Consider the following 16,749-nt stretch of genomic DNA (forward strand, 5'->3'; position numbering starts at 1 on the left):
CAGAAATATATTATTGTTGCATCAGAGAACAGTGCGCATTTTACTTAACTTTTACACCAATTTTATGATCAGAATCTATTTAGCGTTATATTTATATTTTCTCATCTCGGATGTTAAGCAGCCTTTTTTTTTTCTAAGCCTTTTACATCTCATTAGCGTTTTGTCTTATTTTTGTTAGTAATTATGTTTTATAATTTAACCATTTCATCATATCTGCTTGTTTTAGAGTGGTCCTATTTTGTAATAAAGGCATGCAAAACTCTGTATCATACGCGTATGCCCAACTCGGCTCAGAAAAGTTTGGGCTTAAACACAACTTCGGAGTTTGAATCCATGCGGTAAAAAAAGATACTACTGTATAGCTTTTCGCAAAACAAAATCATTTTGTAAGATGCACACGTTTTCACCCGTCAATATACGTGAAATACTCTTTCCCAGAAAATGTTCCAAGTAATATATGGGTGAAGAAACCCAGTCTTTGTTTTACAAATTTCGATAAGCCGTAGTGTCTGCAGAACAGTTGCTTATGTTTTCTTTCACTTTCACTCAGTCATAGCTAGTGTTCAGATCTGCGTCTCGTGAGGCCTAATATTCGAACCGTAGCCATTAAAGTTGATCTGTACTTTCCTTTGTGGTCATTTCATCAAAGAGAGCCAATTCAACGATTTCACTACGAATAGTTATGTCGGCGGTGGTTGTTGAAATCCCTCTGGCCAGCGTTTTTAAAATAGATACAACTATGCTTGAACCTTGGCTATTTGGTCTATAGGTCACGATTGAAAATACCAAATACCTTTCTGGTTAATATTACTGTAATGATAAAACATCTTAAGTTGATGTGCCAACACTTGGTTATAAGTTCCGTTTTGTTCTAAAATATAATAAGAGTCCGAAGTTTAAGCCTTTTTCTGGACTGCTATGTCGTATCCTAGCCGGCCCGATGAGCCTTTTTTTAACGTTTTTTTAACGAGATGCCCAGAAAATGTCTAGTGGAATCTATATCTCGACTTCCTGTTAGTCAGTTTATGATCTAAGGTTTGTTATTTAAGGTTGTCCATCCTAGTGCGGACAATATATCATTTATTTCCTGCATCAGGACAGAATCTGATCTCATCTTCCCTGCGTGGAATCTCTAACACGATATAACGGAACAACTAACTGTGACAGTCATGTCTAACGATGTTTTGCCGAGCCTGCCATTCACCTCGCACATCACGAACCTCCCGGTGATCATTCGAAGGCATGAAACTTTAAATAGAAGGAAGAATACCGTAGTCCGTCGGTATTGTCGACAATACTTGACATCTCCACAACTGTTCAAAAGAACTGAAGTAAGTTTCCTCGACCTAATGCACTGTTTAGTTACCAATACTGATGCAGACTGATTCTAAACATAGTTCCACAGTCCAACGTGTCGTATCTTAGAAAATCCTCTGAGTTTATTTACAATCACCTTTCAGTTGCTATCTTGAAGACTGGAATGGGCTTTTAGGTAGTTGGTTAACGACTCGAAATGCTCAACGATGAAATCAGGTTTCGATATGCATGGTGAGCACTGCATAGATAGCCTGTTATGTATCTTCAACAACAAACAAAACGTATCTTCCATGTTGTTCAGGTAAACATCAAAGCTATTGGCATTGTCCAACAGCGTGTCTACACTGAACCTGGACACATTAAAATGATTTGTCATTTCATTACCCCTGTTTCTTTGGTAACCAGCACTGAACAACACTAGTGCTATATTCTATAAAAGCAGTGGTCAGAACTAAAACGACCAACTGCCAAGTAAATTATAAAATCTGCAATTGAAGTGAGCCATGCTGTTTCACTCCAGGCCGTGTAGAAAGAGCGAAATGAACCGAATTCCGAAAATAAAAGTAGCCTTTGTAAATTTTTATGTTAAGCATTTTGTTTGAGTGGTAAGGATCGTTTTGGTGCATTTTACTCTTTTTACACATTTTGTTTGAGTGGTAAGGATCGTTTTGGTGCATTTTACTCTTTCTACACATTTTGTTTGAGGGGTAAGGATCGTTTTGGTGCATTTTACTCTTTCTACTCATTTTGTTTGAGTGGAAAGGATCGTTTTGGTGCATTTTACTCTTTCTACACATTTTTTCATAATAACTGGGACGTTCCTTAGTTTCCTCACCACTTTACATTATAAGATCTTTGACGATTTTGTGTAGTAAACAAATTTCCCGAACTCGGTATAATAGGTTTCACATGATGCAAAAAGGTGTCTTGTTAAATTGTGGTTCATTTATTGAGAAGCATAACGTGCATTTGTTTCGCCAATGTCATTTGCTTTAACAAGTGGTTACAATTTTGTTACTTTGAGCTATTTAAAGCTATAAGTTTCGGCATACTGTTGCATTATTGTTTCAAAACAACGATTTCCATTAAATTTGAAGTACAGGATGTATAGAGGTGCACTTAACAAAGCATCTAGTCACATACTAAATGTCACTTGCTCTTCCAACGGAATCAAACAAGTCAAACTTCTTTCATGAAATTGTCTCTCACGGTTCACACCACCTTTACCAGCTTGTACTGACGGAATGCAACAAACAAGTTTTAGTTCCTTGTTATTTTCTTCATATATTTGCTGAACATTAATGCAGAAATGAGTGGAAAAGTGATTCACCGTATCACATCATATGCTTTATGATATTCATTTTTTTCATATCTTATGCCCTTAACACCACTAAAGTAATATTTCCTACTTGCGTCTGAGCTAAGTAGTTTTTGACAGGTCGGCTGTCAAGTGGCAGGCTTTGTATGTTTCATATGATATGGTTGGAAATGCCTCAATCGTATTGGTCAGTTAATTGACGGTTAGATATCTTTACTTTACCAGCCTATTCGGTTGCTGTTTTTTTGGGTTTTTTCCTCCGTCATTAACCAACTTTGAGGTAACGATATTTTTCTTGGTGATAGATGTAGTTCCCTTCTAATGCCACTTAATAGCTAGAGTCAAATGTCTTTGGACAGCGAATCGAAACGCCACTTCAGCCGGACAGATGTCAACTATTGTGGCACTTGAAAAGAGCATGGATACCCCTCGACTTTCATTCTCCAGAATGACCACCATGTGACCTCTGCATTTATAGGAGTGGCTCAAGCATTCCATTTACATTAATCTATTTAGCGAACGTAAATACGTGTAGTGTTTTACATATCTGAGGGAAGGCACTCATTCATAAGCTAGATAACTACAGATACAGAGTTACGAAAATGCAGTCATTTTCGTTAAATAAGTATTAGAAGTAAAAGTTGTATTAATCAACATCTTAGTGGCTGTTAAGTGTTTAGTTTCCTTCGACCGTAAGTTTAAGCCTAAAGCAGGCTGTATGAGTGCACATATATATTGCAAAAAAAAAAAAAAAATTGCCGTAAGTATCTAGACTTTCATCGATGTTTCAGTTGTCGTTTTCGTTAATTATAACCGTTTTAATACTTCGTTCTTTACGTTTTTCGACGGTAAATAATATAATCATTAAACTAACACAGTAATACTAACAACTATTAATATAGCTCAGTGATTAATATAACCTTTGTAACAGCTTTGTAAGTAATAAAATCCATCAGTGTAATGGCTTTGTAATTATAGTAATAACCAAGTTACTGCGTGATTACTATAACTGTAATAACTCGATGTAGGGGTTTCCGTTCAACTTACATGAAACTGGTAAGCAGAAGTTTCGTATTATTTATAACATTTTAATTGATGTAAAGAAAAACTGTGCAGTCTTTTTGTAAAGCACAATGTGACTGTCAGATTGATTGTCCTAATCAATTTCCTAGTGCAACCAACACTATTATTCCCATTCTATATTTATAAATTGCTTTAATGTTTACGCTGTATATATTTTTTCTTAATTAGGCTCTATGCTTATCCAAGCATATCGAGCACACCATTTTCTCTAATTATAGAGCTGGATTTCGAGATTTCGTCTTACATTCAGAGGACGTGGTTTGTCTTTTATTGTGGTTACAGTTTGCTAAATACATTGCCTTTGATGACAAACATTTCCAGTTATTTCTATATAAGCACTCACTTTACATAAGCATCCATATATCGTTCCATCAATATCTGGTACGAAGCAACGTTTTACTTTTTAGTTGTAAATCATCGACTACATCAGTGCGTAACAGTCATTTTTTCCCATTTAATCTCCACTTAATTTGCATATATTTAACTGGTTGTCTGTCTCGGGGATGGTACTGGCTCGTGTAAAACTAAAAGCTAGGAAGCGTATGTTACGTTATGGGTGAAAGCACAAGACAAACCCAGTCAAACTGACGATCGTGGTGATACAGAAAGCAGGAGGCAAACAAAACATTAGGTAGGCTGAAATTTAAATGTTTATAGGAAGCTGTTTTATTTCATGAACACAACATCCATGTGACGAAGTGTTTGAAAAAAGAATTACGTCCTGTTCGTTCGTTTTTTGGTGTGTTTTTCAGTGAATTGCTGCCTGTTAAGTAAGTATTCATTACACATTTTATTCAAGTGTTTTACGTAATTCTTGCTGAAATCAGTCGTGTAATTATTTTCGTGGATTTTAAGATGTTGTTTTTTTTCGAATTTATCGAAACATTTGAAATGTCTAATGTGGTTATTAAACTCGGTTTGGACCCGGTATGACCAGATGGGTTAAGGCGTTCGACTCGTAATCTGAGAGTCGCACCAAACGTGCTCGCCCTTTCAGCCGTGGGGGCGTTATAATGTGACGGTCAATCCCATTATTCGTTGGTAAAAGAGTAGCCCAAGAGTTGGCTGTAGGTGGTGATGACTAACTGCCTTCCCTCTGGTCTTACATTGCTAAATTAGGGATGGCTAGCGCAGATAGCCCTGGAGTAGCTTTGCGCGAAATTCAAAACAAACAGACAAAGTTGGTTTATGTAAAAAAAATTTACACTGAGTCGGGTGGACCGTAGGTGTGTAGTTATCTTTTAAAATGTCAGTATTGCATATACGTATCTTAGCACCATTTCAAGTTCAAAATTAAACCCATTTGTCGTTGTTCCTTACATAGTAATATCTTTAAAATGTATATACCAACAAATATCTCTCAGTATCAAAACAGAAACATGAACCACAATTTAGTTTTTATACCGTATTCGATACCAAGGTGTTTGTGTGAACTATAGTTTCATGGAAAGCTCTGGGAGTTCAATAAACTTTTGTTGCGGTACTGAATTGATTGGAAAGCCGAGAATTCCTTTTAACTTATACACTGGGGAATTTTTCCCTGTTTCAAGATAATTGGCACGATTAGTGTTCAAAATAATGATAGTTTAGGAGGAGCTGTAGGGTCCTTAATCAGGGGATATTTTGTCGAATCGAATATGAAATTACATTATTTTAATTTATGTTTTTAGACGTCTAGTGGTGTAAGGTGCATTACTTTGTTCTATCTTACTATTTGTTTAAACGTAATTTTTTTACTTACTCGTTGACTCTTTTTTTTTTTTTGAGGTGGTAAAATAGGTTTTAAGAAATAGTTGTTCTCTGTGTTGCATAATTATAACTACACTCTTTCACTTGCACACAGCTACAAGCTCCGAGGAAAAGTTCGGGATAAATTAGGAAAAGTAAAGCTGACTTTTGAGCTGGAAGTGTGCCAATTACCCAGAACGGAACTTCTTGGAGTCAGGAGAAAACGTCTGAAGGGGGACTCGTGGCACTATAAACGTGTTTGCGAAGAAGTTCTCAAACTGGCCTCCTTGTAGGGTTGGAGAGAACACTGGCATGTCCTCTTAAAAACAACCTAGTTTCTTTTAACATGTTTCAGTCTTTGTAATCTTTGATTATACCAAATCTGTAACAATCTCGCATCATTTAAGTTAAGAAATAATAAGTTTGTGTTTCTTGAGACTCACTTTCAGAAAACGTTCATTTTTTGTGACCGTATAATTCAATAGTGTTTATTACACTTTGTATATATTAACAAAACCTGCTAGTTTTAATTTTTACGAATAATTTCGAACTCTTACACTTTTCATCTGAGGTTTACTATTACTTTCTTAGAGGGATGACAGGTAACTCTTTTTTGGAAACGAAATTCGCTGAATTCGTGCCTTACAGGTTTTTTGTGCACACGTTATAGTTTAATTATAAAATTTGAAATGGGTTAATATTGGAAAAAGGTTTCTTGTAACTCTAATTTTAAAAGAAGTTATAGATTAAAATGAATGTTGTTAAAATTGGAACAAAGTTCCCTCGATTGACCGATAGAGGTGTTTTATGTACATTTGTACCTTAAGATTTTAATTTTAATCCAAACTGAGTTCGTGAATAATTATCTTTAAAAACAAACTTCTAATACGTGTTGACAATTAAAAAAACGTGTCTAAAAACCGATGGAAGACAAACCCCCAAACAGTACAGCGAATCACTGACGAAATCCATACAAGAATAGCCATTGTTTTTTTTCTACTTGTTAAAGAGTGCGACAGGTCATGTTAAGTCATGAATTAAGAGGGTGAACTATTTTGTAAAACAAAATTTCGAAGAGCAGTTATCAATAAGTTTATTTCTATCTAGAAAATAAAGCGTCAGACAGTGTGTATAGTTACAATTATTGTAATCGCGTATGGATTACGACAATCGCGCTGAGAAAATTACGTTTTTGTAACTTGATAAATTTGTAATGGAAAACTTTGTCAATAATTATAATTTTTGTACTTGAGATAAATATATAAAAAATTTAGAGCTAGTTATCTATAGTATTAAAATATCTGTGTTTTAATGTATAGCCATTTAAAATAAGAATAATACAAGCGTTTTATGTGTGTTTATATGAAACAGATGTAAAACTTTGTATATTTTACTATTACAAATACTATATATTCTCAATATAACGAGTCCCCTTTATCTGAGTTTTAGAAATTTTTATTACAGAAACTAAGAAAATGTGTATTTATACATGTTTGTGTTTTTGTCTTATAAAACGTTTTAAATTAAAACTTAGTCTGTCTACTTCTTTCAGTTGTTTCAGATTGTTCATTTATTTCATTTTAGGTAATTTTTAACACATCAGTAGATATGTTGCTACCCAAACGTATTTAAAGGAAATTCATTGCAAGTTTCATTTGTTAATAAAATACATCAACAAATTTAAGATATCAGTGCGTGTGACGTCGTATATTAACTAACAGGTGGTTAAGGCATTCGTAATCCGAGGGTCGCGGGTTCGAATCCCCGTCACACCAAACGTGCTCTCCCTTTCATCCGTGGTGGCTTTATAATGTGACGGTCAATACCACTATTCGTTGGTAAAAGAGTGGCCCAAGAGTTGGTGGTGATGGCTAGTTGTTTTCTGTGTAGTCTTACACTGATAAATTGGGACGGGTAGCGCAAAAAAGCTCTCGTGTAGCTTTGCGCGAAATTCAAACCAAATCTACGTATTGCCCTTGAATCTTCAAAATAACTAGGCTTATTTTTCTATTAGTAAGGATTGCTGAGACTAGCTGTAGATTGTAGCCTGCTGAGTATTCCTATGCATTATTATTTCAAAAATTGTGCTTACAATTCAATTACATGGACCTAACCGGTAGTATTATGGATAAATGGTATGCGGCACGAAATTGTATCCACAATAAACATTGATATCGATAGTTATATGGGAGAAATAATTCATTCCAAGATAATTTTTATGGCTCCTCAATTATTAATTCTCAGTTTATGTTACTGTTTGTAATTTTTCACGTTATATATTCATTGATTCTTGAGGTAAGTTTAGATGTTTAACGACTACGCCTCAATATCCCTTGACGTTAGAAGAACCAGGGTTGTTTGATTTACCTCCATGCAACTACAGTTGATTAAACTATAAAGGCATTCAGTAGAGGGCAAAATTCCACCATGCAGGGTTTATCATATTCGGTAATTAAAAAAACAAACAAACACGAAAATCTGGTCGTCTTTTTAAAATAACAGGAACCATTTTTGGTTGGAGAATAACAAATAATCTACACGTGTCTACCTTCTTTCATCAAAATTCGATAATTTTTGAATGATATAAAAAAATCGATGAGGAAATCTACCCTCGTGTTTACAGACAATGATTTTTTTTTATTTTCATGACCTTGACCTTTCAGAAACTTGTCACTTCTAAGTTTGGCCATAGTCCAAGTGTTTACCAAATTTATTCACCCGTTTTCTAAATTGGATAGATGTTTCTAGATGGGTAAATTATGTCCAAATGAGCTTTGTAATAATCCTTCTCTAGCTACACATTTGAAAAATTTTGAACTATTCAGCTACGAATTACACGTGAATTAATTTCAACGCTACGGGTGAACCAAACAGTGGCTCAATTTTCCACTGTGTAACATCAGTTTATTTAACTACAGATATGAAAAGTCTCAACTATTCAGCTGCGAATTAGACGTTAATTAACTTAAACATTTCAATTGAGCCAAACAGTATTTCAACTTTTCACTATGTAACCACAGGCGACATACTTTTTTCTCTCTTATTATAAAACGTGTTTTCTTATATATGGTATTTTGATCACTTGACTGTAGTTTCGAGCCGTTAAAGAGTAAAGTTTCTGCTGCACTTCTGTGGCTTTCCAGTTACCAAACGTGGCAGACTTTTCAGCTCTGGGGGCATTATAATGGTATAGTTAATCCCACTATTCGTTGATTGAGACGAGCTGACTTCTTTGCAGCATATCACTGCTAAATTAAGGAAGGTTAGCGCAGGTAGCCCTTAAGTAGATAACATGAAATTCACAACAATTCTGTAACTTTGTATCGTGAATTTAAAAAAAAATTAAGCGTTTCTGTTGTTTTTTGTTATATAGTTCTTAAATAGACTAAACTATGAGTTAAAGTATATTCTAATTTGGTTTCTATAGAAGCATTTCGTTGTTACAAATTTGTCGATGCCCAGCTGCTCTTTCAGTATGTGTTTCCAGGTATTATAATGCAGTAATTTGTAGGATAACTAATATAGTTAGCTGTCAAATCCTTAGCCAACTTTAGTGTGGTCCATGAATATGTACATATCATTGTACCTGCATTGAAATTTCTAGGTATACGTTCATCATGGTTCACTCCAATATCGCGAGATGTCTCTGCTTAGGAAAAGTTTATTACCACACTTTAATTTATAGACGTTCCGTAAATTAAAGCAAGCAATTGTAATTATAATGTGACGATCAATCCCACTGTTCGTTGGTAAAAGAGTTGACGGTGGGTGGTGATGACTAGCTGCCTTCCCTCTAGTCTTATACTGCTAAATTAGGGACGGCTAGCACAGGTAGCCCTCGTGTAGCTTTGCGCGAAATTCAGAAAAACATTATTACGTTTAATATCTATGAAATATTGTGTTGTGAAAAATTATTTTACCTTTTAGTGCATCTACTTCTAGTCTGACAGCTTATATCGCTAAAAATTAGTTTTCGATACTTACGATGAGAACAAATTAGACAACCTGCTGTAAAGCTCTGTGCTCTATTACAAACAAACAAAAACCTTTTGATTCGTGTAAAATATACCCTGTGAATCAGCTATACACTTCCGGACTTAAATCACTAAATCCGAGGTTTGATTCCTGCAGTGAATAGAATACAGATAACCCACTGTTTAGGTTTGCTCTAAGGAAACAAAGCCGCTTGATGACTGAAGTCGTACTAAAACAGATAATCGTTTATTATTGTCTATTACGCCCGGCATGGCCAAGCGCGTTAAGGCATGCGACTCGTAATCCGAGGGTCGCGGGTTCACATCCCCGTCGCGCTAACATGCTCGCCCTTTCAGCCGTGGGGGCGTTATAATGTGACGGTCAATCCCACTATTCGTTGGTAAAAGAGTAGCCTAAGAGTTGGCGGTGGGTGATGATGACTACCTGCCTTCCCTCTAGTCTTACACTACTAAATTAGGGACGGCTTGGTGCAGTGGGCTAACAACCTACTCACTTAAATACCTGTTGAAGAATCCGCAAGTGATTGGGACCCTATGTTCCTTGGTGGAATCGAGTGGTGAATGATGAATGAATTGTCTTTTACAAACGTGATAATATTGAGGGAATCCTCAATAGCCCCGGAACTTAACATTCTTTAAGGCAGGAATAGAGCAAATTAATCAATGAGACATTTTTATTAGTCATATTTTTGTACGTTAGTAATCAATACCAAGCGTGGGGTGCGCGTGTACCCGATTCGATTATTTATCTGGATCTTTACAGCATACCCATAAATTTAAATTTTTTTATACAGTGTTAGAGTAAATTAATCTATGGTATCTTGGGCGTGGTCAAACACATTAGTCGAAAGGTTTTGACTTTTTGAATCCAAAACTGTAATCATATCTCAAATCGGTCAATAGATCACGGAGTTATGACTATGAGCTAAAAGTTTGTACTTAAAACAAACAAACAACTCTGGCTATTCTACGAGCCGCGGTTAAAAAAATCCTTTGTTTAAAACTTTAATTTTTAAATCAAAATTTTGCCTAAGTTGAAGAAACAGATATACACAATTATCTCAAAAGAAGCAAATATGAGGACATTCACCGTTATAAAAGAAAGAAATTCCCACATTTTTATCCCAAATTTGTTCATTGTTTGCCATATATTTGCACGCTCGATTGCGTGTCGAATCGTTGGCTGCCAGCTATACATCAGTCTTAGAAGCAGGAATTTTTTTTTTTTTTTTCTGAATTACTTGTTTGGTATTACTGCGGTGGGAACTTTTGTTGTGGTCCGATCATCTTCCGGTCTGTGGAACTCATAAATGTACAAGTTCGTAGAAGAGAGCGAAAAGGTACAACATCCGTTGCCAAGGTCACTCGAACAGATTCCACTATTATGACTGATCGTTGTTTGATTTCGGGCAAAGCTACTCTAGAGCTATCTGCACTATCAGTCACTGATTTGAATCTGATACACGTGAGGGAAGGCGACTAGACGTCACTTATAGCCAACTAGTAGAGTTTAACCAAAAATCTTATAATTCATTTAGTGGCATCAAAATGCGGAGCTCAAATTTCAAATCTGCAGTTTGTTGTATTAATATTTGGCTCCATTCTCGTATCGGAACATGTACATAAAATAACCGTTCGTTAATGTATTAGTGCTTTAATTTAAGTTTTTACTTCAATGTTGGCTATCGGATTGTATTACTGGTATAAAGAAACACAAAAGGTTCTGTAGAAATCGTGCTAAAAAGGGTGGAAAGTTGGAGTTTCGTTTTGTACAAATTCGCAAGTTTTAGAGTTAAATGTTTTGTTTCTTACATTTCAAGATTATGTCTGAGCGTACAGATAGTACACTTTCCAAATAGGCATCAGTGTTTGTATGTGTGTATACTATGATTGTTGAGTCCAGTGCAACTTAGTCGCACGTCTATAGTACTTCTTGTTTACCAAGTTTTAGGTTCAGAAGGAAATGAATACCACCAACTTCGAAGCTCATGGTGCGCGCTTTTTTCCAGTCATTTCCTGACGATTTAGAGTTGGAAATGACCTACGAACGAAGGCACGTTCATCATTGTCAGGCAAAGACATTCCAGAGAACTAGACTAGAGTCAGTTCTTAGATTTCAACGCGTTCGTACATTATTTGCAAGCAGTAGTCTTTTGTAAAAAGTGTGTCTTAAGATTCTACATTTGTAGTTATTTCTGTGTTCTTTCTTCATTATTAATGAAACACACTTTGAAATACAACGTCTGAATAACAAAAAATGTTGAAAACCCATAAACCAAAGCAATGCCCTAAATTTAAGCATGGATGTTTTTCAGTGTCTGAGAAATAAATAAAATGACTTGTAAAAGCGTTCAACGAACGTAACTATTCTAAATCTAATCAAAGCTACCATAAAAATCATCTCGACATAACTAAACCTATTGACACGTAAGTGTGAATGTCTATATAGAAATGCTTGAAAGCCTGGAAAATTTGGCATTTTATTTTGGGATTGTGGAAAGTCTTAAGTTTTGTTTGTTCTTTTAATTGAACACATCTTAAATTTTCTTGCTGTATTCCACATTTTAAGCCCATGAACAATGCAAGTTTGTCGAATATGACCTGATTTGATTTGGCGCACTGCTCGAGATTTTCGATTGGCTCACTACCCCGCTAATCAGGTGTATTCTTGTATAAAACCTAAAGAAAAGTGTTTGAAGTATCTCCGTGAGAAAGCCCCGGATACATATATCCAAAAACCATAGGACCGAAATCCCCTCATCTTTTTAACTCCCCAATGGCATGGTGGTTTATCTACAAACTTACAGCGCAGATAGCCTATTGTGTAGCTTTGTACTTAACTTCAAACAAATACCTTTTCAGCGGGGTCGTACAGTCAATCACACTAATAGTTGACTGTCAATTAAAAATTAAGGACAATGACGGATAACATTCATAACCTTACCATAAGCACAAAACAGTTATATAAATTTCTTGTTATTCATATTCTTAATGTTTTAGAAGATAAAATTATAATTAACTAAAACTGCTTAACGAAATAAATTGATTGACTCTATTTTCTTCTTTATTTTGTTTGACTTCAACTTTAAACTACTTGTACAAAATTTATAATACTAGGGCTGTTGGTTAAGTACATGTTTGCCTAATTAATAAAATGAGTCACTTGGTGTAATCTGAAAGAAATAGGCTTAGGCGTAATGTTATATTTTGACGTGGTACTTCACCCTATAAGTTTCTTTTAACGTGAATACAGCCACGTTTAAACGAAATTAATATAATGTTTTCCTGGATAGTTAGAAAACTTTTAAGTAATTGCGTAGCTGTAGCTCTAACGTTTTGTAAACACACACATATCAAGTAGAATAATATACAAACTCATTTATATGCAAAAACGGCTCGTTTGGGTTGAGAAAATATTTTACATAGAAGAGCGAACAACGTTTCGACCTTCTTCGGTCATCATCAGGTTCACAAACGTTGTTCGCTCTTCTATGTAAAATATTTTCTCAACCCAAACGAGCCGTTTTTGCATATAAATTTCTCAACAAGTGGGTTTCTCGACATCACTGAATATACAAACTCGTCTGGAATGAAAAAAAGGAAAAGAAAGACGTCCGCTGTTAACTGATGTGGTTTTTACTATAAATTTTAGGCTTATTGACATAACACGTTTGGAAAAGTGTATTCAATCTTTTACAGTCGGTGAATGATAAACGAATAAATTTCTATGTGTTTTTAAACGTTTAACAGTGCACGATATTAACGTATCTAACTTTTCAGATGTTGAAAAAATATTAATTTTGCCATCATAGCGGAAAACGTAATGTTTATAAACAACTTAAATGCGCAGAACACTGGAAGATAAATGCAATGAAAGAAATATACCGTAAAAACGCCAAACTGAATTATTCATTCAAAAGCCTTTACTATAATGTTCTGTGTATTTTAAGAGGTATTACAATATTATGCCTGACGAAGAGCAGTCACTCGAAACATCATTGGCCAAAATATATTTATTTCCATTTCAATGTTGTGTTTTTAAAGTGATGTATTAGCTTTATAGAGATACCCACTATTCTATAAACCACTGACCATGAATATAGTAATCAGGTATCAGTGTTAAGCGTAGGTGACCTACTCTAAAAATCTGCGTTTTCAACTGTAACATCTACTTTTAACATATTATATCAAAATAGTATTTTAGGTGCAATGGTTTTAAATACCGAAAGTTTATGTGGAAAAACTAATAAACATATTTAAAAAAAAACATTTACAGTTTCATGATTTGGGACACAAATTTTAGAGAAATTAGTTTATCACGCGTGTGTATCGCGAACGGGTTAATTTGTGAATTCTAGAAATTGTGATGTTGAGATTACAAAATGTGCTTGAAATATTTTGGCTTTATTCGTAAAATTCAAAGTGCGAACTCTGAATGTAAGTTCCGAGTAATCTTAGAATGACTTACTAAAATTATTGTATCAAATAAAATGAAAAAAAAAATTATTGTGCTTGTTTCGAATTGAGCACAAAGCTACATTGCTTTCAATGCTCTGCCCATTACGGGTATCAAAACCCGGTTTCTTGCCGTGTGAATCCGCAGACATGTTGCTGTGCCGCTGGGAGGAGGTAACATTATTGTGAGTGTTTAACAATTTTAAACAGCGTTAGTCAAAAATACGGATTTAACTATGACATTAAAGGGAATAAATGATATCATGATCTCGTTCTTATGAACATAATGAAAAAAAATTAAATACCAATAATTATCACATACGTATGGAAACTAAGACTGTATTGATATCACTGAAAACGACTTTCTAAATAATACTAGTTTGTACTAATCATACCAAAGCTATTTTATTATGGACAGGTGTTTGTAGTTTGATTTATTTTTAATTTTGTGCAAAGCTACGCTAGGGCTACCTGTGCTAGCCGTCCCTAATTTAGCAGTGTAAGGCTAGAGGGAAGACAACTAGTCATCATCACCCATCGCAAGCTCTTGGCATGCACTTTTACCAAAGAATAGTGGGATTGACCATAACATTATATAATCCCTACGGCTGAAAGGGCGAGCATGTTTGGTGTGATGGGGTTTGAGCCCGCAACCCTCAGATTACGAGTCCTGTGCCTTAACCACCTGGCCATGCCGGGGCCTATATTTGTAGTTTGATGAGTATTTAAAATAGAAAGTTTCTGATGATTTTGCTGGGAATGAAGAGACCATTTTATTTAATTGTACAATGAAAGTTAAACACCACTGATTGTGTAAAGGGCCGGGATGGCTATGTGGTTAGGGGGCTCGACTCGCAATCTGAGGGTCGTGAATTCAAATTTATTTCAGATGTGGGAACGTTATAATGTTACGGTCAATCGCAGTATTTGTAGGTAAAAGAGTAGCCCAAGAGTTGTCGGTGGATGGTGATGATTAGCTGCGTTTCCTCTAGTCTTACAATGCTAAATTAGGGGCGGCCAGCGCAGATAACCCTCGTGTAACTTTGGGCGAATTCAACAAAGAAACAAGAAAAATCACTTGATAAGTTGTGAAAATGTGTTTGTTTCGTTATCAAGCATAGAGCTATATAAAGGCTCTGTATGCTATGCCCACTGCGTGTATCGAAACCTGACTTTTAGTGTTTTAAGTTGTAATTATATTTTAGCTTACGACAACATTTAAAAACAAGTTTTGATAATAGATATACAAGCGATTGTAACGTTATGTTTCATGTTCTATATATGTGTATGCACAAATATATATAAAATTAATAATATTTTATTCCCTATTTGAGTCAGTAGGAAATGTTTTATCAATATATTGACCACATTTTTCGTCCCTAAGTCAAGCTGACTTGAACTTCAGTCACAATCCCAAAATACTTCGTTTTTCTTTTTCTCTCTGAGTTGGAATAGCCAATATTGATTTTTTTCCCCTTTGCAATTCTGCTTTAAGCCTTCACATTAACAGAGATTCTAGTCTAGAAGTAGCCCGATCTACAGAAGTAACATCCAGGCGCAATGTGGTGGCGAAAGTGATTTTGTGCTTTGCATTGAGTGGCTCTTGATCCCTACCGAGACTGCACTTAGAGGCAAGTTGAACAACAGTGAATCGATAAGAGCATTTTCTAGCAGCTGATGGTAGTCATACAGAGACAGACCACGGGGGAACGTGCTTGAACACAATCTCTAGTAACACAATCACTCTCGCATAGAAGTTACACTGTCATTGCTTTGCTAGGGTGCAAGAAAATACATGACAAGTATAAAGTCTGCAAGCTTTAGATACTGCTCTTTGATAGTTTGTAGATGCAGAGCTGAGGGAATTGTTCCCAAGTGGAAGCTTGAATAGGATAGAAACTATTCGTCATACCATCGGGCTTCTGTCATAATCGACTAAAGACCTAGATTCTGGAGAAAGAGATATCTCTCAAGTAGATTCTGGAGAAAGAGATATCTCTCAAGTATGAAAACCTAAAACGTTTTAAGGAATCAAAAACAAACAACTGATAATAAACAGTAAATAAGAAACAAAAAACTTATAATACATTTTTAACATAAAATAGATTGCGATACATTTTTCTGTAGTATTAAATACATATTTAGAAATATTGAAATGTTCTCAAACATACTTTACTAGTCCTTTTCTGGTACAGCGGTAAGTCTACGGATTTACAACGCTAAAATCAGGGGTTCGATTTCCCTCGGTGGACTCAGCAGCTAGCCCCATGTGACTTTGCTATGTGAAAATACACACACACTACTAATTATAGGTAAGATGGGATTACGTTTCTCACACTCAGTTTTCGTTCTGAAAAGTACCCCCCGCCCACCCGATGGCTAAGCGGTAAATCTGTGAACCTATAATGCTGAAAAAACAGGGTTTCGATACCCGTGGTGAAAACAGCACATATAGCCGATTGTGTAGCTTTGTGCTTAACACAAAAAAAAAAGAATTGAAGTAATTTTACGTTCACACTTTTCCATATCTCTACTTCAGTAAAAATATTGTTTATCATTTGTAACTAGAGCAAATACAAGTTGCATTTAATTTGGAATTTGTAATGAGGTTATGGATTCTATCACAGCCTTCAACTCTACGCAGTCTTGTCTAAACATAATCGTACTCTAGGACCCAGCATACCTCCTTTTACATAAAACTGTAAGGACGTGAAGTATTCCAATAATTTCAAGTCAGATTCTTTGGTCTAAGCATTAGAAGGAGCCACGTTAGTCATTTGCTGTTAGAAATGGTTTTGATGAACGAGCGTAATATAATTATTGTACACTAATAATTTTTCGGTCTTCAGATGG

General features: G+C 35.3%; 1 protein-coding gene across 1 annotated transcript in view; it reads left to right on the forward strand.

Annotated features, from left to right (window-relative positions):
• LOC143234160 (maternal embryonic leucine zipper kinase-like) overlaps positions 1-6,975 on the forward strand; it is a 67,301-nt gene extending 60,326 nt beyond the window's left edge. The window contains exon 16 of the mRNA XM_076471285.1: positions 5,562-6,975. Within this exon, the coding sequence (XP_076327400.1) occupies positions 5,562-5,739 (178 nt within the window). The 3' untranslated portion in view covers positions 5,740-6,975. The remainder of the gene's footprint in view (positions 1-5,561) is intronic.
• The last annotated feature ends 9,774 nt before the right edge of the window (positions 6,976-16,749 follow it).

This window comes from Tachypleus tridentatus, chromosome 12 (assembly GCF_004210375.1).
Source record: "Tachypleus tridentatus isolate NWPU-2018 chromosome 12, ASM421037v1, whole genome shotgun sequence".
Taxonomy (NCBI): domain Eukaryota; kingdom Metazoa; phylum Arthropoda; class Merostomata; order Xiphosura; family Limulidae; genus Tachypleus; species Tachypleus tridentatus.